General features: G+C 65.0%; 1 protein-coding gene across 11 annotated transcripts in view; it reads left to right on the top strand.

Annotated features, from left to right (window-relative positions):
- Positions 1-20459, top strand: part of PLEKHG5 (pleckstrin homology and RhoGEF domain containing G5) — a 102585-nt gene extending 82126 nt beyond the window's left edge. For 10 of the 11 annotated variants that reach the window (XM_044996268.1, XM_044996276.1, XM_044996274.1 and 7 more), the window contains 19 exons: positions 12-114; positions 1053-1113; positions 1659-1750; positions 2620-2756; positions 3585-3748; positions 10526-10711; positions 12497-12667; positions 13608-13703; positions 14084-14134; positions 14779-14928; positions 15025-15135; positions 15219-15368; positions 15761-15898; positions 15986-16105; positions 16405-16537; positions 17246-17361; positions 18455-18612; positions 18891-19862; positions 20157-20458. In XM_044996268.1, the coding sequence (XP_044852203.1) occupies positions 12-114; positions 1053-1113; positions 1659-1750; positions 2620-2756; positions 3585-3748; positions 10526-10711; positions 12497-12667; positions 13608-13703; positions 14084-14134; positions 14779-14928; positions 15025-15135; positions 15219-15368; positions 15761-15898; positions 15986-16105; positions 16405-16537; positions 17246-17361; positions 18455-18612; positions 18891-19862; positions 20157-20166 (3119 nt within the window). In that variant the 3' untranslated portion in view covers positions 20167-20458. Of the gene's footprint in view, positions 1-11; positions 115-1052; positions 1114-1658; positions 1751-2619; positions 2757-3584; positions 3749-10525; positions 10712-12496; positions 12668-13607; positions 13704-14083; positions 14135-14778; positions 14929-15024; positions 15136-15218; positions 15369-15760; positions 15899-15985; positions 16106-16404; positions 16538-17245; positions 17362-18454; positions 18613-18890; positions 19863-20156 lie in introns of all 11 variants that reach the window. The other variant, XM_044996269.1, reaches the window with a different exon arrangement.
- Positions 20460-21785: the final 1326 nt, after the last annotated feature.

Below are 21785 nucleotides of genomic sequence, written 5' to 3' on the forward strand. Positions count from 1 at the left end.
CCTGGTTGCAGGTTCCATTCTGGCCCGGAACGTATCCACGCGGTCATGCCCCCCACGCACCAGCCCTGCCTCCGACGTGGAGGAGGAGGACGAAGGGCTAGTGGATGGGAAAGGGTGAGTATGTTCATGTGACGGGCTAGGGGAGGTGCTTCCATCTCCTTGGCAGCAGACAAGATGGGTCCCAGGGGCAGCGGGGCCCAGGGGGCAGCAGGATGGCAGGGCCCAGGGGGCAGCAGGGCCCAGGGGGCAGCGGGACGGCAGGGCCCAGGGGGCAGTGGGACGCTGGGGCCCAGGGGGCAGCGGGATGGCAGGGCCCAGGGGGCAGTAGGATGGCAGGGCCCAGGGGGCAGCAGGGCCCAGGGGGCAGTAGGATGGCAGGGCCCAGGGGGCAGTAGGATGGCAGGGCCCAGGGGGCAGCGGGATGGCAGGGCCCAGGGGGCAGCGGGGCCCAGGGGGCAGCGGGATGGCAGGGCCCAGGGGGCAGCGGGGCCCAGGGGGCAGCGGGATGGCAGGGCCCAGGGGGCAGCGGGACGCTGGGGCCCAGGGGGCAGCGGGATGGCAGGGCCCAGGGGGCAGCGGGGCCCAGGGGGCAGTAGGATGGCAGGGCCCAGGGGGCAGTGGGACGCTGGGGCCCAGGGGGCAGTGGGATGGCGGGGCCCAGGGGGCAGCGGGATGGCAGGGCCCAGGGGGCAGCGGGACGCTGGGGCCCAGGGGGCAGTGGGATGGCGGGGCCCAGGGGGCAGCGGGATGGCAGGGCCCAGGGGGCAGCGGGACGCTGGGGCCCAGGGGGCAGCTGCACTTAACAATCAAGACACAAGGTCTGAGGCTGCAGAGTATGTTCTGGATGCGCTGATGCATTCCCAGGGCCGGGGGCTTGTCTGAAGGACTGAACGAACCACTGCAGAGCGCTGCCTTGCTCTGTGCAGGGGGTCACTCAGCACCCAGGTCCCGGTGTGTGGTGGGGCATGGGGCTCTCTCACCGCCATGGCTCGTGCCAGCCCCAGGCTCTGCGTGCCAGGCGATCCCTGTGACCGAATGTTTGTGCCGTGCAGGGACAAGAAGAGCTCGGCGCTGAAGCTCCCCAAGAAGAAAGCCCGGCGCAGACACACGGATGTAAGGAGCCCAGCGTTGTCTCTTGCCTTGTGACTCACAGGCCCTGGCAGCTGGCTCTGGGCATGGAACCAGAGCCTTGGAGCAAGTGTCCTGTGCTGGGCCTGGGGGGCCTCGTTTGGGATGCCGTGAGGTGCGGCGCTCAGCAGCTCTGGCTTGAAGGGCAGCAGGGGAGCCTAGCCTGCCCGCTGCAGTCTGTCTGTCCCAGCTCCTCACAGAGGCCAGAGCGTGGGGGACCCCACCAGCGACAGGCCCCCATCCCCAATTCTGGCGAGGAATCCATCCCCCGGCTCTCACTGCGTAGCAGGGCCTCTGCCAACGGTGCCATCTGCAGGGTGCGGGCGAGCAGGACCCCCCACCGGGGTGGATTCCCCAGCCAGCTCTGGCACCGCTGTGCAAGAGACAGGCCGGGGCTTAGGAGGGGGCCAGGGAGGGTTGATGGTCAGGCAGGTGGAAGTCGGGGGCACCAACCCTGCAGGATGTAGGGCTGGCTCTGGGTCCATGGTGCTTGGGCAAGGGCTGGGCTAACTCCTGCCCCCTCCCCGCAGGATCCCAGTAAAGAGTGTTTCACCCTGAAGTTCGATTTGAACGTGGACATAGAAACAGAGATCGTCCCGGCCATGAAGAAGAAATCCCTGGGGTGAGTCGTGGCCACCTAGCTAGACACTGGCTGGGACCCTGGGACTGCTCCTGGGGTGTGACTCCAGGTGCCGTGCACAGACCCGGGCTCCCGGCATGGGCAGCTGTGGACTCTAACCCTGATGCAGGAGCTGGTCACTGCCCAGGGCTCCCTGCCTCCCCGAAGCTCCCTGCACGCTTCGGCCCCTTGCCCTGGCTTCCCTGGGCTCAGGCGGGTGCTGCTGACTAGTGAGTGCACAGGTGCCCTGCCCAGGGCCTGCTGGCTCACCCTGCACTGAAGCTCTGGAGGGACCCCAGGACTGGCACCGCCCATTGTGGTGCTTTGCTGAGGGGTGTCCTGGAGCTGCATCAGGGACTGGTCACCCACTGTGCCTGTCTGGGGTGCCTGGGAAGAAACCAGCTCCGTTCCCCACCCGAGTCCCTGCCTGCCGAGTCTTCTGCTCCCCACGGTCATCACCTCTCAGAGCCATCTCCACAGCCCCTCTCCCGGGACCAGTGACGGGTTACCCTGCAGAGTCCCCTGCCAGCTTCTCCTCCCATGTGTTCTGAGCAGGGTGTCGGTGGCTCTCGCCAGCTGCCGAGGCTGAGAGCGGTGCCCTCCCCAGCCACCAGCTGAGCGTGTTTGGCACAGGCCTGCTCGCAGGCAGGTTGCTTTGGGGAGAGCGTCGTGGAGCTCCCAGGCCTGCAGGGTGGCAAGTGGTGGCAGCAGCAGGAGCCCTGTGCGTGTCCCCAGCGCTGCCCACCGAGCTCCTGCCCAGCGCAGTGTGCCCGGCCAGCGTTCCTGTTCCGAGTGGGCGCGGGACCCTCTTCCCTGAGCCCCGCCCCGGGGCAGGGAGCAACTTGTGGCAACGTCTCTTTTTCCGCCCCCAGGGAGGTGCTGCTGCCGGTGTTCGAGAGGAAAGGCATTGAGCTGGCGAAGGTGGATATTTATCTGGATCAGTCCAACACGCCTCTGTCGCTCAGCTTTGAGGCGTACCGCTTCGGGGGACACTACCTGAGAGTGAAAGGTGCGTGTCCCCTGGCTCGGCGGGAGCGGGGATGCCCCCAGCGCAGAGCCCACGTGCTTCAGGAAGTGGCTCTTGGGGGGATGTTCAGCTGCTGCCCTCTAGGCTCTAGGTCCATGGCGTCCCGAGCTGCATAGGGAATGGGGTTTGGGACGTTCCCATTCAGCCCAGGTCAGGGCTGGCGTGGTTCACATCCAGCCTCTGCCCAGGGAGCGAGAGAAGGAGTCAGTGTGCTGAGCTGCCTAGGGCCAGCGCGGGCAGCCTTTCCAGCCTGCAGGGTGGGGGCGGCTGAGTTTGCGCCTGGGGCAGGGGGCCAGGCCTCGCTCAAAGTGGCTCCCAGCTGCATGTCCCATTCCATATCCCCTGGGGGAGCCAGGGGAGGAAGGCAGGGCCCTGTGTTATTCCTGCAGTGTCCAGCAGGGGTCACCATCTGAGCAGGGCAGCAGCGTCCGCACCTGGAGAGGATGCAGCCCCCCTCGAGTGCACTCTGCTGTGTGGCAGTGAGGGCGAGGCGAGCCGTGCCCAGCGGGCGCCGGTCGGTGGCGTGGGCGGTTGGGTCGGGCTGAGCATGCTGGACCTGGGACAGCCCTGGGGAGGTAGGAGTGTCCGCCACGCCCTGCCATGGTGGGGATCCACTGGGGCTGGGCAGCCATTGCAGTCTGCAGAGCCGAGTGCCCAGGATGTGCGCGTCTGGCACGTCCCATGGACGCTGGGTGAGCCGTGCTGCCCTTGGGCCAGGAGCCACGGGGGTCGCGCCGTTACCCATAGCAATCGCTTGGGTGCTGAGGGTCGTGCCCGTCGGCTGACCCCCTGCCCTGCGCTCCCTCACAGCCAAACCCGGCGATGAGCTCAAGGTGGAGCAGGCCGTGAAAGACTTCAAATCGCTGAGTCTGCCCATCATCCGCTCCTCAGGCTCCGCCTCCACCTTCCTCTTCACCCCCGCCGGGGAGAGACTGGACCAGTCGCCCTTCCGCCGGGAGAGCATGGACGTCCTGGTGAGTTGGGAGGGAGTGCCAGCCTGGCGCCCGGGCGGCTGGGCTGGGGGCTCAGCAGAGCTGTTGGGACCTGGGGAGGTGACTATGGTGGCCCCATACCAAACATTTTGCTGAGACAAATCTGTCCGATGTCCTGAGCGGTGGGCAGATGAATTCTAGGAGCTGACACTGAAGGTGGTGCTCACCTCTGTGGACAATGTGGCTTCTCTGCAGAGCAGTGGGGTTCTTGCTGTGAAACAGCAGAGTGGCCCAGCCCGCAGCTTGCAGAGGCGGGTGCTCGGCAGGTCATTGCGGTGGGCCTTCTGTCGCGCCCCCGGCCCCCGGGGTGCTGTCTCCTCTCTGTTGAACCTTGAGCACTGTGGCTGGGTCTCAGGGATGTCTCTCCCTATCAGGGACCCATAAGATCAAGATAGAGACAATAAATGGAGCTGTTGATGGGCAATTGTTTGTTTGGCAAGCAAAGGTTTCAGCTTATCCCTCTGCCTGATAAGGGGAATCTCAGTCAACAAACAGCTCCTCCATCCAGCAATCAGCAGCATTTGTCCCCCGCCTGCCTGGCCGGCAGGGCTGCATGTGGCCTGGGGAGAGCTGGCTCTGCCGGGCACAGGGAAAGCCCCAGGGTTCCAGGTGGAGCTGGGCAGGAAATGGTTCTCCCCTCCTGGAAGAATTGGAGATTTCAGAAAAGGTTCCCTTTGCGAATCGGGATGGAACGTTAGAATGGCGAGAATGTCGGGGAGCGAAACGTGGCTGTGGCTCCTCTCAGTGGAAACGGTTTACTAGGATTCCGACCTTTTTCATTTTTTGAACACTTTATAAATTATGAATGAACTTGCATTTCGAAACGGGACGTCAGTTTGAACTGAAAACCAGAACTTTTCATTTTGAAAACAGGAACAGGATGTTTCAGCAATTTCAAAACATTGTCAGTTCATCAAACCCAGCCCTATCCAGGAAAATCAGCTTTTTCTGGTGAAAAACTTTTGTTGAAAAACTCCCGCCCAGCTGTAATTCTAGGTGTGTGCTGCTCAGGCGCCACTTACCTTGGCTCACACCTGCTCAGGTGGATCTGCCCTGTCTGCTCAGGCTGTCTGATGCTCTCGTGGATCCGCTCATGGTTTCCAGGGTGCAGACACCTCCTGAAATATTGGCTTGTTTTCCAGTCATTAACAGACCTCTACAGCATCTGTGCCCACTGAGCCCTGAAATGCGGCTGCCTCTGGGCTGGGATGCAGCAGTAACACTGTGCAAGAGATTCCTGCTGGGGCAGGATAATTTCTCCAGCCGACAGCCATGGGTTTGGGTTTGGGTTTGTGTGAGGTGCTTGGCACTTCTGCTGGGAATATGGGTAGAGCTGGGCTGGAACAGCTTCCTTTCCCTGCAGCCCAGAGAGGCAAGTGCCCAAGCTACTGCCAGAGGTACAGTCTCAGGAGGAACCAGGCTGCTGAGCGAAGGGTCTGCTGAGAGGAGCTGCGGGGCCTGGGGCAGGCGCCTGCATCTGCTCCCTCTGCGGTGTCTGGGGTGCTGCTGGGGAGCGGCTGAGGGGGTCATGTGAGTGCCAGTGGTGGTTCCCAAGTCCCGAGGGTGAGGGCAGGCCTGGGAGTGGGGCGGGCGGAACAGCAAGAGCTGGGGCACTGGGCAGTGTGGAGCCAGCCCGGCTCAGCTGGGGCATTAACCCAGGCCTGGGGTTTCCCCCTCAGCCTGCTGGCGTTTGCCAAGCCGAGGAGGAAGCGTGTGTCTGTGGCCACATCCCCCAAGATGCTGCAGCTCCATCTCCCCCACATCTGGGCTGGGCTCTGCCTCCTGGCTAGCCTGGGGCCCAAGCGTGTCGGCAGGGCCCGTGCGGCACCGTGTGGTGGTGGTGCTGTGGTACACGACAGTCCAGGCCAGTCAGTGGGTCTTCCCAGCACAGCCTCCAAGGGGGGAGCGTCTGGGAGGGCTCAGGGGAGTCGGATGAGATGGGAGTGGGGTCAGACGCAGTCAGACGTGACTCTCAGCCAGCCAGTAACACAGAGGTTTATTCGATGACAGGAACATGGTCTAAAACAGAGCTTGTAGGTACAGAGAACCGGACCCCTCAGCTGGGTCCATTCTGGGGCCCAGTGAGACAGACCCCCACGTCTGCCCTCACTCCTCGTCCCCAGCCAGCTCCCAAACTGAAACCCCCTCCTCTCTGCTGAGTTCCTTTCCTGGGCTAGGAGGTCACGTGATCTTTTTGTTCTCCCCCACCTTTAGCATCCCCTTGCAGGGGGGAAGGGCCTGGCCATTTGTTGCCAGGGAGACAGAGTGTCAGTGATTTATGCACACTGGCCTTTATCCCACCACCTAGAGACTTAAGAAATGCATAGGGGAAACCGAGGCAGCCACACAGTATTCAGCGGAAACATTCCCACCTCGTCACATCTTGGTCAGGAGGCAGAGCAATCTCTGGCAGGGAATGTGCTTGAGCGGGGGGTGGCGCACTGGGTAGAGGGGAGCAGGCTGCCCCAGTGCTGGGGGCCAGGGGCTGGCTGCCCCAGTGACAGACCTGTGCACCGGCAAGCAGCAGCCCTCCCTGTTCCCTGAGTGAGGGGGTGGGGGTTTGGATCTGAGTTCCTGTGGGTGCCATTCGTATGCACTGTGGGGTTTCCGCCAGTGGGGGCCGGCTGGACAGGGTGCCTCGGCGTGTCCCGAAGGCTGGGAAATTCCAGCGGGGGCTGCTCCCCGCCTGCTGTCCAGCTGTGGCTCTCCCAGTCCTGACAAGCTGCTAGGCCAGGAGTGCTGTGGTCACGGGGGCATCCCGGCCTGGCCGCCCCAGGGCCATTCTAGAGCAAGACAGGACAGAGCTCCCCGCCTGCTGCGACTGCAGGCCCAGGCCTGCACTTCGCTCACTGGGCAGCTGTTCTCCCTGCAGCAGAGGCTTCTCCTGCCAGGGCAGGTGTCCCTCACCTGGCTCACAGGCTGATTGACAGGGTGTGGCTGTCAGAGGCAGCCCCGGCCCCTGCAGTTCATGCTCAGAGCGGGTGGGTGCTTTCTGCGTGGGGTTGGGCTGCTGGTGAGAATCGCACCGGGGACCTGTGGCTCGATCATTTGCCCTTCAGGGCCTCCCTGGGCCTCTCCCATTCTGCCTCAGTGCTCAGGAGGGAGCCCTGGTCCCCGGAGGGGATTATTTCCTGTGCTGCCTGGCCCTCTGCGTGGACTGGGCTGCCCCCGCCTCACTCCGCTTGGCATGAAGGAAAAGCCTCTGAGCATCAGCATGGCCTTTGGCCGGCTCATGGTTGGGAAGAGCTGGCCCCACCTGTGTTCTGGGAGTGAGAGGGACGTGGCCGTCCTGTCCGTGTGCCCCATAGACGTGGGCTTCCAGGTGAGTGGCTGGGGCGTCAGGTGGGCAGGGTGCTGCTGCTCTGGGTATCTGCTTGGATTTCAGCAGAGTGTACAGGCCGCAGTGATCCCAGCAGAGAGCCAGACGCAGAAGCAGCGGGAACCCTGCCCTGTGCTCAGGGCCTGCCAGGAGGGAGGGTGGGACTCAGCACATCTGGGTTACTTAGTCTGTAAGGTCTTTGGGGCAGGATCTCTGTGTGTACTGCACCTGGGCCAGCCTTAGCAAAACAAACAATCCTTCCTGGCTCTGCCCCGGGCTCCCCGTGACGTTGGGCGGCCCCTCAGCTCCCCAGCGGGGTTGTGGTGATGGGGCCGGCTGAGGACAGCGTGTGCATGTCTGCCCCAGGAGGGGGAGGAAATGCAGCCAGCTGTCGTCTTTGCCCCCAGTAGGAACCGGCAGGGACGGGCTCCCCTGGCCGCTCAGCGAGCCTGCAGGAGCATGGCTGTGGAGTAGCGGCAGGGCTCTGCTGAGCGATGCCCCTTGCTGGGCGTGGATTGGCCAGGTGCACGCAGGGCTGGCTGCAGTGGCGCATAGCAGGGCAGGCCATGGTTTGAATCCCCCGAGTCGGGGGTTGGCCCGTGTGCAGAACTCTGCCCTGGGTCCGCTTTTACAATTGCTGCTTATTGAGGGGCTGATCCAGGGCTCGGCTGGGCCTGTGTCTGAGTGAGGGGAGATGGGAGTGTGGCAGGGGCAGACAGCAGGGCTTGTGCAGTTACTGCAGATGGGCAGCCTGGCCCCAGGAGTGAACTGACTCCCGCTTGGGGAGAAGTTTGGCTGGATCGTACCCCTGTGGCCTCCCAGCATCAGACATACCAGGGCTGGCCCCGCAGGGACTACAGGCAGCTGGGCGCTGCAAGAAACCAGCAGAGGGGTGGGAGGACGGTGGCTTTGCAGGGAGAGTCGGAGGAGGATAGAGACGCTTGTGCACTTCGGGGAGCTGCAGGTCTAGTTGGGGGTCCAGCTGCTGGAAGGGAGGTGGCTGGGACCAGGAGGCGCCTGAAGTGCCCTGGGTTGATCTGAGGCTGCCCAGCTGGGCTTCGTGTCTGACCACTCCCCTGGCGCTGTGCCTGACACCTGGCCTGCAGCCTGCCAGAGCGCTGCCATCTCCGCTGTGCCGTGCCCGGGGAGTGAGTGCGAGCTCTGGGTATCTCCCTCGGGCTGGGAAGGCAGCTGGGAGTCTGGTGCCCCAGTCAGTGGTTTGCTGTGCACGCTGAGGGGCAGACGAGCTGTCAGAGATGCCGGGAGCTCAGCTCATGGCTGCCTTGGGGCTTTAGGGGAATGCAGAGCAGCCCCCCATGCACCACGCTGCCGGCGTCCCAGTGCTCCTTTGCTGAGCAGAAAGCCAAGGCCAGGCTCCAGTCCCTGCCATGCCCAGAACCCTGCTCTGCAAGTGCTGCTGAGGGGCCGTGCCCCCCTTCCCAGGGAGCGTGGGGTGCAGCGCCCAGTCTCAGCGCTGGCTGCCTCGCCAGTGAGGAGAGCCTACGATGACAGGCTAGAGCAGGGTGTTCACCCAGCCAGCCATCTGGAGCCACCTTCCCCACGTGCCCACTACCTTTGGGGGCCTGTTTGGAGCCCAGCTCCAGCCCCCGGGGCCTGGTTCCTGAGCACCCACAGCTCCCTGTGCAGCCGTCGGGCACAAGGCACCTTCGGGCCCCAGGCAGCCTGAGTTGAGCTGCTGAAAACATGGCCCAGGGCCTGTACGAGTGTTTGACTCCTCAGATGTTGGCCAGGAGCAGCCGGTGTGTGAGCAAATGCATGGAACGGACACAGCCCACCTGAGCACCAGTGGGGTGTGTGTGTAGACACCTTTCCCCACACCTGCGCCCTCAGTGCACGCACACGTGCCCCACGGCCCCCGTCTGTGTGCGCGTAGGCGCCTGCCTGCTCTGCTGCTGAGCGAGGGAACCAGGAGCAGACAAGGGGAAAGAGGCCAGGTCTGTCTGGGCAGATGGGGTGTGCTCTGTGCAGGAGGCAGAGTGGCCGCCCGGGAAGGCCCTGCTGTCTGAAGGATGAGGAACCAGCTGAGCTTTCAGGGGTAGGGCTGGGGGCCGATTTCCAGCTGAGCTCGCCCTGCTGCGTAGCCAGGTCCTGCGGCTGGGGGCACTGGAAAGCCAGGCTGAGCATGGGGAAGGGAGCCAGCTGAGACTCCTGGGCCTGGCTGCTGCCTGGCATGTTGGGCTGGCCCCAGGCAGTTTCCTTGGGGATAATCTCTAGGAGTTGATAGCCAGGATGGAGCCTTGCTTGAGACAGACAAGCCCTGGCAGCTCTTTCCTGGCTAATGATTGCTCAGGGCTGGTCTGAGCTAGCTCCAGCTTTGAGAAGCAGGCTGAGAATGCAGTGGGGTGGGGGGTAAACGGGGGTCTCCTAGCACCTCTGTCCTATGCCTGCAGATGGCTGCAGGCCCTGGCTTTCCAGAAGCTGCCGCGCCAGAGGAATGTCTCATTGCCGGGGCATCGCGAACTCCCTGCTCAGCAATGCAATGGCTCCTGAGGACTGGCGGCTTTTTGCATAGTGTTGACACAAGAGCAGCCCTCCCCCTCTCCCCACTCAGCCAGAGCCATGGGGCTGGGCATTCAGAGCTCCCTGGGCAGGCTGCCCCTCGCTGGCGCTCTGGCCTGCAGAGCTGCAGCTGCTGCTCTGGGAGGAGCCCGGTGCTTTTGTCCTGCATGCGAGACCCTTGGGATGAGCGCAGGGTTGCTCCAGGCAAGGTGAGGGGCTGCTTGCTCCGTGTCCGAGGGGTCTCGGAGCTGTGAGGGGCTTGGAGGGCCGAGCTTCGCACTGGCTGACCGCGCAGACCTGAGCCCATCTGCTCACCCATCCCTTGCTCCGCTTTGTGAGCGGTCTCGCTGCCTGCCTTGGAGGGCCAGTTCCTTTCCCACCGCCTCGTGGCAGCAGAGCTCTGGGGCTGGCTTTCTTCTCTGGCCCATTTCTCTGCCTGTCGGCTCGGGCTGGCCGGTGGTGACTGGGTTCCTGCAGGCGCTGGTCACGTGTAGCCAGTGTCCCAGGGCACTGGGCTGCAGCTGCAGCCCCCTTCCCACGTCAGCCTGCTTGGCAGGAGCGCCTGGCTGTCTCGGGGCTGGTGGGCTCTGGGCACCCTCAGCCAGGGTGTCACTCGGGCAGCGCCTGGACGGCACAGGAGCCCGCGGCAGCTGTCCTGCTCCAAGACTGGCAAGGCCCTGCTGTGGGTTGGGGAGGGATTGGGGCAGCCCTGGGGGCTTTGTGCACTGCGCCCTCTGCCTGGCAGGCTGAGCTGCCGCCCACCTCCTTCACCTGCGGCTGGAGGGTTACGGGCTCCCCGAGGCGTGCAGAGCCCAGGTGGGGGCCGGATGGGGCAGCCCTGGCCCCTGCCCGGGGCTGTTTGTGTGATTCGCCCCGATCTCGGCAGCCCCTGCAGTGTCTCTCTCTGGTTGGAATTCCAGGCCCCGGGGCGGAAGCGGAAGAACATGAACGAGTTTCTGGGTGATTCCAGCATCCCGGGCCAGGACCCCCTGCAGCACTTCAGCTGCTCCTTGCCCAGCAACGGCATCGATACGTGGAAAAATAGAGCCGCCAGTCGCTTCAGTGGCTTCTTTGGCTCCGGCGCGAGCACCGGCCCCTTCGGACGGGTACGTCAGCTGCTCGGCACCCTGCTCCCAGGGGCTAGGGTGACCAGATGACAAACATGAAATATCGGGACGCGGGGGCGGAGCAAAAAAAAAAAAGCCAGAGCGCCCCCCGCCACCAGGCGGCAGTGGCACAGCCCCGTCTCCACCCAACTCTCAGCTCTGACCCCCAATATACTCCCAGCTCCCCCATCCCCTCGCTCCCGGGCCCCGAGCTGTGCAGCCGAGCCACGCTCCGGACCCCTCTTGCAGCTCCCGGCCCAGCTGCTCCCGGGCTTCATTGCACCAGCCCCACAGCAGAGGCTGCTCCACTCTGCCCCGCCTGGGACACTCGCCCCGGGCAGCCCCGCTCCGGCTGCAGGAAACTCAGGGACACCCCCCCCGGGCAGGGGGCGAACCAGGCAGCCGGGCCCGGCCCCTCCTGGCAGGAGCGTGTCTGCCCCACACGTGTCTCTGCCCCCTGCCTGCTCCGCGCTGCCCTGCAGGGCTGGAGCAGCCTCCGTGCTGCGCTCCCAGCCCCGGCCATGGCCCGTGTGCAAACCTGGGAGGGAGGAGGAATGCTGCGTGCTTGGGGAAGAGGCGGGGCCAGGGCGGGGAGTTGGGGAGGGATCCAATGGAGCAGTGAGGGGCAGGGTTGGGGCGGGTCCAGGGCAGGGATTTGGGGAGGGGTGCAATGGGGGAAGGAGGGGGATGGTCGGGGGAAGTGGGGGGTGAAAGCCCCTCCGGGCTCCGTCTATGCACCGGAGCGGAGGGCAAAATTGCTTGTTTGTCCAGTGTCCCGACCGAACATCGGTCGGGACGCGGGACAAACAAGCAAATATCGGGACAGTCCCGATAAAATCGGGACGTCTGGTCACCCTACCAGGGGCTCCCAAATTTCTGCTGTTGACTGGGATTAGGAGCAGCGCCTCCCGCATGGGCTCTGCTGGCTGCCGTGTGGGGTTCTTTGCTCAGGGAGGAGTTCTTGGGCACCAGGTTCTGCAGGGCAGAGCCGTGGGCTGTTGAGGGGATGCCGCTGACCACTCCTGTGTCTGGGAGGAGCGGTGTCATTCCAAGCCTCTGGCAGGTGTTGGCCTGTGTCCATGCACTTTGCTGGGGTGCTGGGTTAGTTTGGAGCAGGAGGTCAGAGGTTGCTGAAGTTGGCAGAAATGGGCCTAACCCCAGGTGTCCTTGCCAGTGTCCAGAGCTGGCGGCAGGCACCTCCTGGACAAGCCACTTGGCGGGATGCTTTGTCTGCTCCCAGCCCAGCTAAGGAGACCTATGCAGAGCCGGGAGCTGCCTGGGTTTGGAAAGGGGGTGGGGTGGGGTTTGTTGGCTGCTACAGAGTTCAGCAGAACAGCAGCGGGGTCGGAGCCCAGCAGGAACTGCTCTGAGCGCTCGGCTGCTGCTGGATGCAGGCAGACAGCAGGCTGCAGCCGAGCCAGGGGCAGAGCTGGGGAGGGAGGGGCAACCTCCCGTCTGCCTCAGCTCCCCGTGCCCTTTGGGCTGGATTGAGGCCGGCTCCCGCAGGAGCCCACTGAGTCACTCAGGCCTGGCCTGGGGCTCCTTGCCCAGCGTCCTGGCAGGAGGCCGGGAATCCCCTGTGCAGCGCACCTCAGCCGCCTGCCCCATCCCATTAGCCTCCTCTCCCGCCTGGCCCGGCGGGCGCTGTGCTCCACTGTACAGGAGGCTGGCGGCAGGCGCTGCAGCCCCTCGCGGGGACAGATCCTGTGAGCTCCTGAGCAATGGGAGAGGGACCCTCCAATTGGAAGAACCCCCCTCGCCCACCACTGTGCTCCTCCCTGCTAGGAGATGGATAAGGTGGAGCAGCTGGAGAGCAAGCTGCACAGCTACAGCATCTTCGGCCTCCCGAAGCTCCCCCCGCAGCTCCGCTTTGACCAGGACTCCTGGGAGGAAGAGGAGGATGACACCAGCCTGTGCCTGGAAGACAGCTGGCAGGAGATCACCGAGGGCCCGGAGGTACTGCTGGGCGTGTGTGGGGAGGGGGCTCTGGCTGGTGCAGAACATCCCAGCTGGGGGCTGGGGTCCTGGGGTGAGATTTCCCAGAGCAGCTCTCACACAGCCACACGGCTCCTGTTCCCCCCCCACCCCCCCCATGGGCTGCTGGCCGGGGCCCACGGCTCCTGTTACCCCCACCCCCACCCCCCCATGGGCTGCTGGCCGGGGCCCATGGCTCCTGTTACCCCCACCCCCACCCCCCCATGGGCTGCTGGCCGGGGCCCACGGCTCCTGTTACCCCCCCATCCCCCCATGGGCTGCTGGCCGGGGCCCACGGCTCCTGTTACCCCCCCCATCCCCCCATGGGCTGCTGTCCGGGGCCCACGGCTCCTGTTACCCCGCCCCCACCCCCCCATGGGCTGCTGGCCGGGGCCCACGGCTCCTGTTACCCCCCCCATCCCCCCATGGGCTGCTGGCCGGGGCCCACGGCTCCTGTTACCCCTCCCCCACCCCCACATGGGCTGCTGGCCGGGGCCCACGGCTCCTGTTACCCCCACCCCCACCCATGGGCTGCTGGCCGGGGCCCACGGCTCCTGTTACCCCCCCATGGGCTGCTGGCTGGGGCCCACGGCTCCTGTTACCCCCCCCCCCCCATCCCCCCATGGGCTGCTGGCCGGGGCCCACGGCTCCTGTACACCCCTAGGTGGCCAGGCAGGGGGGAGCTGGATCTTCCCCCAAACACATTTCAGTGCCTTGGCCTCTCTCCCCCATCTGGGATGTTGCCCTGTGGGACTGGGATTCCGCTGGGCCCATGAGACGGGTCCTCTCCTCACATCCTGGCTGCCTGGCTCGTGCGCGGGAGACGATGGCAGGCCGGAGGCTCGCTCCGTCCATCCTGCTCTCGGTGGGAACATCGCACTGTGCACAGCCCCATGGCGCTGACCCTTCTGCCCTTCGCCAGGCCCTGACGCGCCGGCAGTGCCACCAGCAGGAGGCCGTCTGGGAGCTGCTGCACACAGAAGCCACCTACATCCGGAAGCTGAAAGTGATCACAGACGTGAGTCTGCCCTGCCCGCCCTGGGGCCCTGGGAGCGGGCAGAGCCAGGCTCTTGCCGGGCCCTTGCGGGGGCACGACGGGTGTGGGGCCGGGAGACCGTGACGTGCCCTTCCAGGGGCAGAGGGCTGAGCCAGGGCGCGGCGCTCACCAGTGCAGCATCTGGAGCCCCTGGCTGGCTGGGTCTGAGCCGTGCCCGGCTGTCAGCTCGCAGCCACAGCCCGGAGCTGGGCTGGGTCTGACTGGTGTCCGTCACGGCCTGCACGTCATGCAGCCTCCGGCCCCCAGCGTGGGGGACTGGCGGCCCGGTGGGGCATGGGCGTGCGTGGAGGGAGGGTCGGATGTGCATGCTCTGCACTGCCTGCTCTCTGCTCTCTTTGCAGCTCTTCCTCTGCTGCCTGCTGAACCTGCAGGAGTCAGGGCTGCTGTGTGAGGTAAGGGCCCAGCTACCCGTGGGGCTGGGGGCAGCAAGTCCATCATCGCCTGTGGGGTCCTCGCAGGCATTAGCCAGCCCCAGCCTCTGCCCCTCCCTCTGGGCCAGTGAGGGCCCCCAGGCTCTGCGCTGGGAGGAGCTCCCCGGGCAGCCCTGCCCCATGATGGGCAGCCCCACCCTGCTGTCGGACTGGGGCTGAGGTGGAGCCCTAGGGTGGAAAGTGTCATGTGGCGAGGATGAGAGGCTCCTGGGGCTGCAGCAGAGACACAGGGACCCCCCCCCCCACACCCCGTTAATGGGAGGAATTGGCCCTCTGGACCCTGAACCAGCAGCTTTGCTCGAGCTAATGGACAGTCCTTGAGCTGCGCTTGTAGCCTGGCCTCGCCCACCGTGGGGCGCGTGGGAACAGCGTGCCCAGCGCCTCGTGCAGCGAGCCCGGCTCCGCTTGGCAGGGCAATGCGGGCTGTGCGGCTCTGAGCAGCTGTCTTACCCTCCGGGTCACAGAGGCCCAGGAGCAGGGGATCCCAGTACTGACATGGGGATCCGAGCGCCACTATCTGGCAAACCCTGCCTCTGCGTGCCCTGCCCGGGCTGGGCGGCCAGGGCATCACCAGAGCCCCACTGCACCCCTTGCTGTGCTTGCAGGTGGAAGCCGAGCGTCTGTTCAGCAACATCCAGGAGATTATCCAGCTGCACCGGGCCCTGTGGAGCGGCGTCATGGCCCCCATCCTGGAGAAGGCCAGGAAGACCAAGGCGCTGCTGGACCCCGTGGACTTCCTAAAGGGATTCAAAATGGTGGGTGAGACCCCCCAGGTGCCGCTCGCTCTGCCACGGCTGCGCCTGGCGGGGAGGCGCCCTGGGCTCTGACTGGCCCTCTGGCTTGCCTTGCAGTTTGGCTCCCTCTTCAAGCCCTACATCCAGTACTGCATGGAGGAGGAGGGCTGCATGGAGTACATGCGCACGCTGCTGCGGGACAACGAGCTCTTCCGGCTCTACGTGACGGTAAGGCCTGGAGCCAGGCGCACGCGTCGTGGCGAGACCAGGCCGCCCCCGAGTCGCTAACCCACCCGTGTCTCTGCTTCCAGTGGGCAGAGAAGCACAAGCAGTGCAACCGCCTGAAGCTCAGCGACATGCTGGTGAAGCCGCACCAGCGCCTCACCAAGTACCCGCTGCTGCTCAAGTCGGTGCTGAAGAAAACGGACGACCCTTGCACCCGGGACGCCATCATCACCATGGTAACCTGCCAGGGAGCGCGGGATGGGCCATGCCTCCCCGGGTAGACTGCCGCCAGCCAAGTCAGCGGCAGAGGGCATGCAGCCCGTGTCACTGCCGTGCCTTGGTGCTGGCAGCGGGTTCCCGTGTGCCCTTTCCCCAGGGCCAGGGTGGACGCTGCACAACGTGAGAATTTGCCCAAGCACCCGGGTCCCCATTCTGCAGCCAGTGCTGACTGTGTCTGGCAGGGTCGTCCATACTCTGCCTCCTGCCTCCGCAGGGCTCCTCGTCAAGCCTGCTGGAGCAGGGCATGGGGCACAGGGCATGGGGCAGGGCTGCTCGTCACGCCTGCTGCGCTAGGGGCTTCCAGCCCCTAGTTTCCCCTATGCGCCTCTGACCGTTCCCCTTGTGACAGATCAATTCCGTGGAGCGGTTTATCAACCACGTGAACTCGCGGATGCGCCAGCGGCAGGAGCAGCAGAGGCTGGTGGCCATCCTCAGCCGGATTGACTCCTACGAGGTGGTGGACAGCAGCACGGAGGAGGTGGATAAGGTATGGGCTGTGTGGGCAGGGGGCGTACGGGCCGGGCTGGCCCCTGCCCCACACCCCCTGACTGCGGCCTTTCTCTCTTGCTGGCAGCTCCTGAAGGAGTTCCTGCGCCTGGACCTGACGGCCCCCATCCCGGGCACCTCCCCTGAGGACACGCGGCAGCTCCTCCTGGAGGGGAGCTTGAAAATGAAGGAAGGTAAAGACAGCAAGGTGAGCAGTGCAGCTGGAGCCGAGCTCCCAAGCAGCCCCCGGGACCGGCCTGGCAATTACCTCAGCCAGGGCTTCCCTTGCCTGATGAGCTGGGGGTGGAGGGTGCAGCAGGTGTCCGTCCTCGCCCCGCAGTCTGCCCTGGCCCTGCTCGCGTCCTCGCCCAGGAGCGGGCTGGCCCTGGGAACTGCCCCCTGTGGGCATGGCTCGGTAGCAGGACTCCCGGCACCTCACCTGCCCCCTGCCCCAGCGCCTGGCTGCTCGGCAGGATCCCATGGGCCCTGTGCTCTCGCCCTCCCCAGATGGACGTTTACTGCTTCCTCTTCACGGACCTGTTCCTCATCACCAAGCCGGTGAAGAAGGCTGAGCGCACCAAGGTCATCCGGCAGCCGCTGCTCGTGGACAAGATCATCTGCCGGGAGCTCAAGGACCCCGGTGAGCACGCGGGGCTGGGATCCGAGAGCCGGGCACCCCTGGGCTCCTCTCCTCAGAGCCTGCCCCACGGCCCCCCCTCTCCCCCAGCCCCTCGCAGCCCCTTTGAGCTGGAGGAGCTTCCTCTCTCTAGCCGTCCCCTGCCCTGCCAGCCTGCGGGCAGGAGACTGAATCCCGCTCCCAGCTGGCAGACTGAGGCGGCCAAGACACAGGGCTCTGCCTCCCTCCCCACAGGGACTACTGACCCCCAAGTGCTCCCAGCCCCAGGGACCCCAGGGCCTCTGTGGAACCCACAGTGTGGGGAGCGAATGGCTCGGCTCCTGCCCTTCGTGTCTGGGCTGTTACAGGCTGGGGGTCACCGGATGGGACAGCCACCCTCCTCCTCAGGGGAATCACCCAGCACTTCCCTCAGCACCGTTAGCCTCCACCTCTGCGCCCTGCCCTCCTGCAGCGTGACAGCACCGACGCCCCGGGGGCTCTGGCGCTGACAGATGCTGCAGCGTGATTTGTCCCTGGACAATAGGCCCCTTCTGACTACGCATGGCCGAACCCTGAGCCCGTTCACTCTGCAGCTCTGGGGCCATCCATCCCAGCCTTGTCCGGAGAGCTGGCGTGTCTCCTTGCTTCCCCACGCTGGGCACTCACCGTGTCTGCAGGAACTCGCCCGGGCCGGTGGGAGGTGCCTTTGCTCATGTTTGGTCCCCTTTGCAGGCTCCTTCCTCCTGATCTATCTCAACGAGCTGCGCAGCGCCGTGGGAGCCTACACCTTCCAGGCCAGCGGGCAGTCCCTGTGCCGCGGCTGGATCGAGGCACTGTACAATGCACAGGTGAGTCAGGAGCACTGGCACGTTTCTGCCAGGCCTTGGGATCCAAAGTGTCTGAGCTGAGCCACTGCAGCATCCCCGACCTGAGAGGCTGTGGGCGTTTCATGTGGTGCAAGCACCAGTGTGGGGTTTCCAACAGCAGCTCGGAGCACGCGCCCTTCTCTGAGATGGGGCCAGACAAAGGCCTGCCCTGTGCAGAGCTGCAGAGAGACTGGGTGCACACGGGGACACAGGCAGCCCAGCCACTGCCAAGGTGTCACCTCTCTGCCCCCTGGGTGATATTGTCCCCAGGAGCATTCAAAGCACAGTCCTGGCGTCCGTTATCTCGCTGTAATCTCACCGCTTTCAGCAGTGGAGACAGCCATGGATCAGTGCAAACTTCCCTGGAAGGGCCCGTGCCACAAGCTGTCATGCCCTGCAGGGAATCTCCCTTCTTTACCATTCCCCTCCCCGGGGCTGCCAATGGCAGGGCTGCGTCTAATAAACAGGTTTATTAGATGACAGGAACAGGGTCTAAAACAGAGCTTGTAGGTACAGAGAACGGGACCCCTCGGCCGCGTCCATCCTGGGGGGGCAGCGAGCCAGACCCCCACGTCTGCACTCACTCCTCGTCCCCAGCCAGCTCCAAACTGACTCACCTCCAGCCCCTCCTCCTCTGGGCTTTGTTCCTTTCCTGGGCCAGGAGGTCACCTGATTCCTTTGTTCTCACACACCTTTAGCATCCCCTTGCAGGGAGGAAGGGCCCCGGCCATTAGTTGCCAAGAAACAGAGTGTCGGCCATTTTCTGTCCAAACAGCATCACATCTGCCTCTAGGTCTCTGCAGCAATCACAGCCCCTTCTCCCACCACCTAGATACTCAAGAAATGCATAGGGGAAACTGAGGCACTCACACAGTATTCAGAGAAAACATTATGAACATTCCCACTTCATCACACAGGCGCAGTGCCAGGGCAGTGCCAGGTGCACACACAGCCCCTGATCTGGTCTGAGATGGGGATCAGCTCCCCATCTGGGAGCTGTCCTGTCCTGACAGCTGTGGGTTGGGGACGGCCATGTTCTCCTGTTCCTAAGCTGGGTCTTGCCCCTTCCCCACAGAACCTCCTGCAGCGGCTGCGTCTCCAGGAGCGGCAGCGTAGCCAGCGGCAGCATCTGCAGAGCCTGGAGGAGGGAGAGGACGGGGAGAGCGGGGCCTCGGCAGCCAGCTCACCCACCATCCTGCGCAGGAGCAGGAACAGCCTGGACTCCCAGCAATGGTACAACCCCCCCCCCCCCCCCCGCACCCTCTGCCCCAGGACTCAAGGGCCCCTCGCAGTGCGGGACAGGGGAGACTGTCCAGCCGGCAGATGCAGTGTGCCAGGTGCTGCACGGCCTTGCAGGAGAGGCCTGGCACCTCGTGCCATCATGGCCCCAAGAACTCACCACGCCCAGTGCTGGCCGCTCCCCTAGCTCCTGCCCCGCTCCAGCGTGCCCCAGCCTGGTGCCAGCCATCCCTCCCTCCCAGCCCTGGCTGACTCTCCCCTTGCTCTTGCAGCCCCTCCGACGGTTCCACGGAGACCATCTCGGTGGTGGTGGTGGATGCCAGCGAGGAGCTCTCCTTCCCGGACTTGGAAGTGGGGCCGTTCAGCTCACAGTCGGACGAGACCTCCATCAGCACCACTGCTTCGTCCATCACCCCAACCCGGGAGCTGCTGGACGGGGGCGGGGAGCTTGCAGAGACACGCCCCACCCCCAGCTCCAATTGCCTGACGCTGGATTCCAGCGGCTGCAGGTCAGCGTCCATTGACAGCGCCTACGGCACCCTCTCCCCCACCTCCATCCAGGAGTTTGCTGAGGCGCAGCAGCTGGAGCCAGGGGCGGAGGATGGGGGACCCCTGCATGCGCAGCGCGCCCCCTCGCCCAAGCTGCGCCGCAGGACGCCCGTGCAGCTCCTGCCCTGCAAGGTGAAAGCGCTCAAGTCCAAGTCGGAGGCCAGCCTGCTGCAGCTGATCCCAGCCTCACCCCCTCTCGCCCAGAGTAAGAGCCTCTGCAACCTCTTCACGGCTCCGGGCCAGGCCACGTTCCTGGCAGGCCCCAGCCAAGGACTTGCACAGCGTGAGGTCCCGGCTGGCTTCCAGAGGACTAGCAGGGCGGGTGCCAGGAGTGGGGAAGCCCAGTCGGACTGCAGTAGCCTCGGCCTGAGCATCTGCAGCAGCAGCAGCGGCGGCTCCTCGTCAGAGCTCTCCGAGCCCGAGGAGCTGGTGTGTGCCACTGGCTTTGCTTACCCAGCCGAGAGCAACGTGCCGTCCCCTGCTGCGCCTGGGCAGGAAGCTCCCCAAGCAGGGCCTGAGGGGGCGTCTGCCCCGTGCCGGGCTCCCAGCACCGCCGTGACCGAGTGCTGCCAGGAGCTGCCCCTTGCCCACCGGACACTGTCAGACCCGCAAGCGGCCCAGCACCGCAAGCTGACCCTGGCTCAGCTGTACAGGATCAGGACCACCTTGCTCCTCAACTCCACGCTGACGGCCTCGTAAGTGTCATGGGGCTCGCTCAGGCTAGCAGGGGCGGGCGCGTGGGGGGAGCCCACGGGCCTCCTTGCACAGTCACAAGGATGCTTCCCCTCTCTCAGCCAGGCTGGGCCATTGCAGATCTTTCTCACCCACACGTGGGGGAAAGTCTGGGTTTTCCCATCAGTCTCCTTCCCTGAGTGGCAGCCCCATGGCTCAGCATTTCTAAGATCAGCTCCCTGCGGTGGGCGGGAGGTGCCCTGGGGCTGTGAGCAGCCGGCTAAGAGCACCTCTGTCTGTCTGCTTGTCTCTTGCAGGGAGGTCTGAGAGCTGCAGGAGGCTCCAGGAGAGGAGCAGTGCTGCCAGTTCCGCCAACCCCCGACGATGGAGCACGAGCGCCCAGGGCCCTGGGAGATGTTAGGCCCTGAAAGCAGCGGCCAGCAGTGTGTCAAGGCTGCGTGTGGGTGGGAGAGAGACAGGGCGCAGGCATATGGACAGAGGGAGGGGGTGTGTGCATGAGTGGGTGCATGTCTCTGTGGGGAGTGTGCACGTGTGTGTGTGGAGTGTGCGTGTGTGGGAGTGAGTGCATGCACGTGTGGGGAGTGTGTGCATGGGGGGAGTGTGTGCGTATGCGCATGTGGGGAGTGTGTGTGTGGGGTGGCCGTGCGTGTGCATCTGTGGGAGTTTGTGGGGGGGCATGTGTGTGCATCTGTCGAAGTTTGTGTGCGCGTGTGGGGCGTGTTTGTGCGACTGTGGGAGTTTGTATGTGTGAGTGGGGTGTGCATGTGCATCTGTGGGAGTTTGTATGGGGGGGGCGTGCGTGTGCGTCTATGGGAGTTTGTATGGGGGGGCGTGCGTGTGTGTCTGTGGGAGTTTGTATGGGGGGGCGTGCGTGTGCGTCTATGGGAGTTTGTGTGCGTGTGCGTCTGTGGGAGTTTGTGCGTCTGTGGGCGTTTGTGGGGGGGGCGTGCGTGTGCATCTGTGGGAGTTTGTATGGGGGGGCGTGCGTGTGCGTCTGTGGGAGTTTGTGCGTGTGTGGGAGTTTGGGGGGGGCGTGCGTGTGCATCTGTGGGAGTTTGTGCGCGTGCGGGGCGTGCGTGTGCGTCTGTGGGAGTTTGTGTGTGTGTGGGAGTTTGTGGGGGGGCGTGCGTGTGCGTCTGTGGGAGTTTGTTTGTGTGGGGGAGTTTGTGGGGGGGGCGTGCGTGTGCGTCTGTGGGAGTTTGGGGGGCGTGCGTGTGCGTCTGTGGGAGTTTGGTTGTGGGGGGGAGTTTGTGGGGGGGGGCGTGCGTGTGCGTCTGTGGGAGTTGGGGGGGCGTGCGTGTGCGTCTGTGGGAGTTTGTGTGGGGGAGTTTGTGGGGGGGGGCGTGCGTGTGCGTCTGTGGGAGTTTGTGCGTGTGTGGGAGTTTGGGGGGGGCGTGCGTGTGCGTCTGTGGGAGTTGGGGGGGCGTGCGTGTGCGTCTGTGGGAGTTTGTGTGTGTGTGGGAGTTTGGGGGGGGCGTGCGTGTGCGTCTGTGGGAGTTTGTGTGTGTGGGGGAGTTTGGGGGGGGCGTGCGTGTGCGTCTGTGGGAGTTTGTGCGTGTGGGGGAGTTTGGGGGGGGCGTGCGTGTGCGTCTGTGGGAGTTTGTGTGTGTGGGGGAGTTTGGGGGGGGCGTGCGTGTGCGTCTGTGGGAGTTTGTGTGTGTGTGGGAGTTTGGGGGGGGCGTGCGTGTGCGTCTGTGGGAGTTTGTGTGTGTGGGGGAGTTTGGGGGGGGCGTGCGTGTGCGTCTGTGGGAGTTTGTGTGTGTGGGGGAGTTTGGGGGGGGCGTGCGTGTGCGTCTGCGCGAGTGTGGCTGCGCCTGGGGACAGACTCCAGGGAGCCGTGGCCTGGGTCCCTCCCGGAAGGGATGCGCTGGGGCTGGCCAGGGAGCCCCTCCTAGGCCGGGGCGGGCCGGGGCTGCTCCTTTGCA

This window comes from Mauremys mutica, chromosome 21, assembly GCF_020497125.1.
Source record: "Mauremys mutica isolate MM-2020 ecotype Southern chromosome 21, ASM2049712v1, whole genome shotgun sequence".
NCBI lineage: Eukaryota > Metazoa > Chordata > Testudines > Geoemydidae > Mauremys > Mauremys mutica.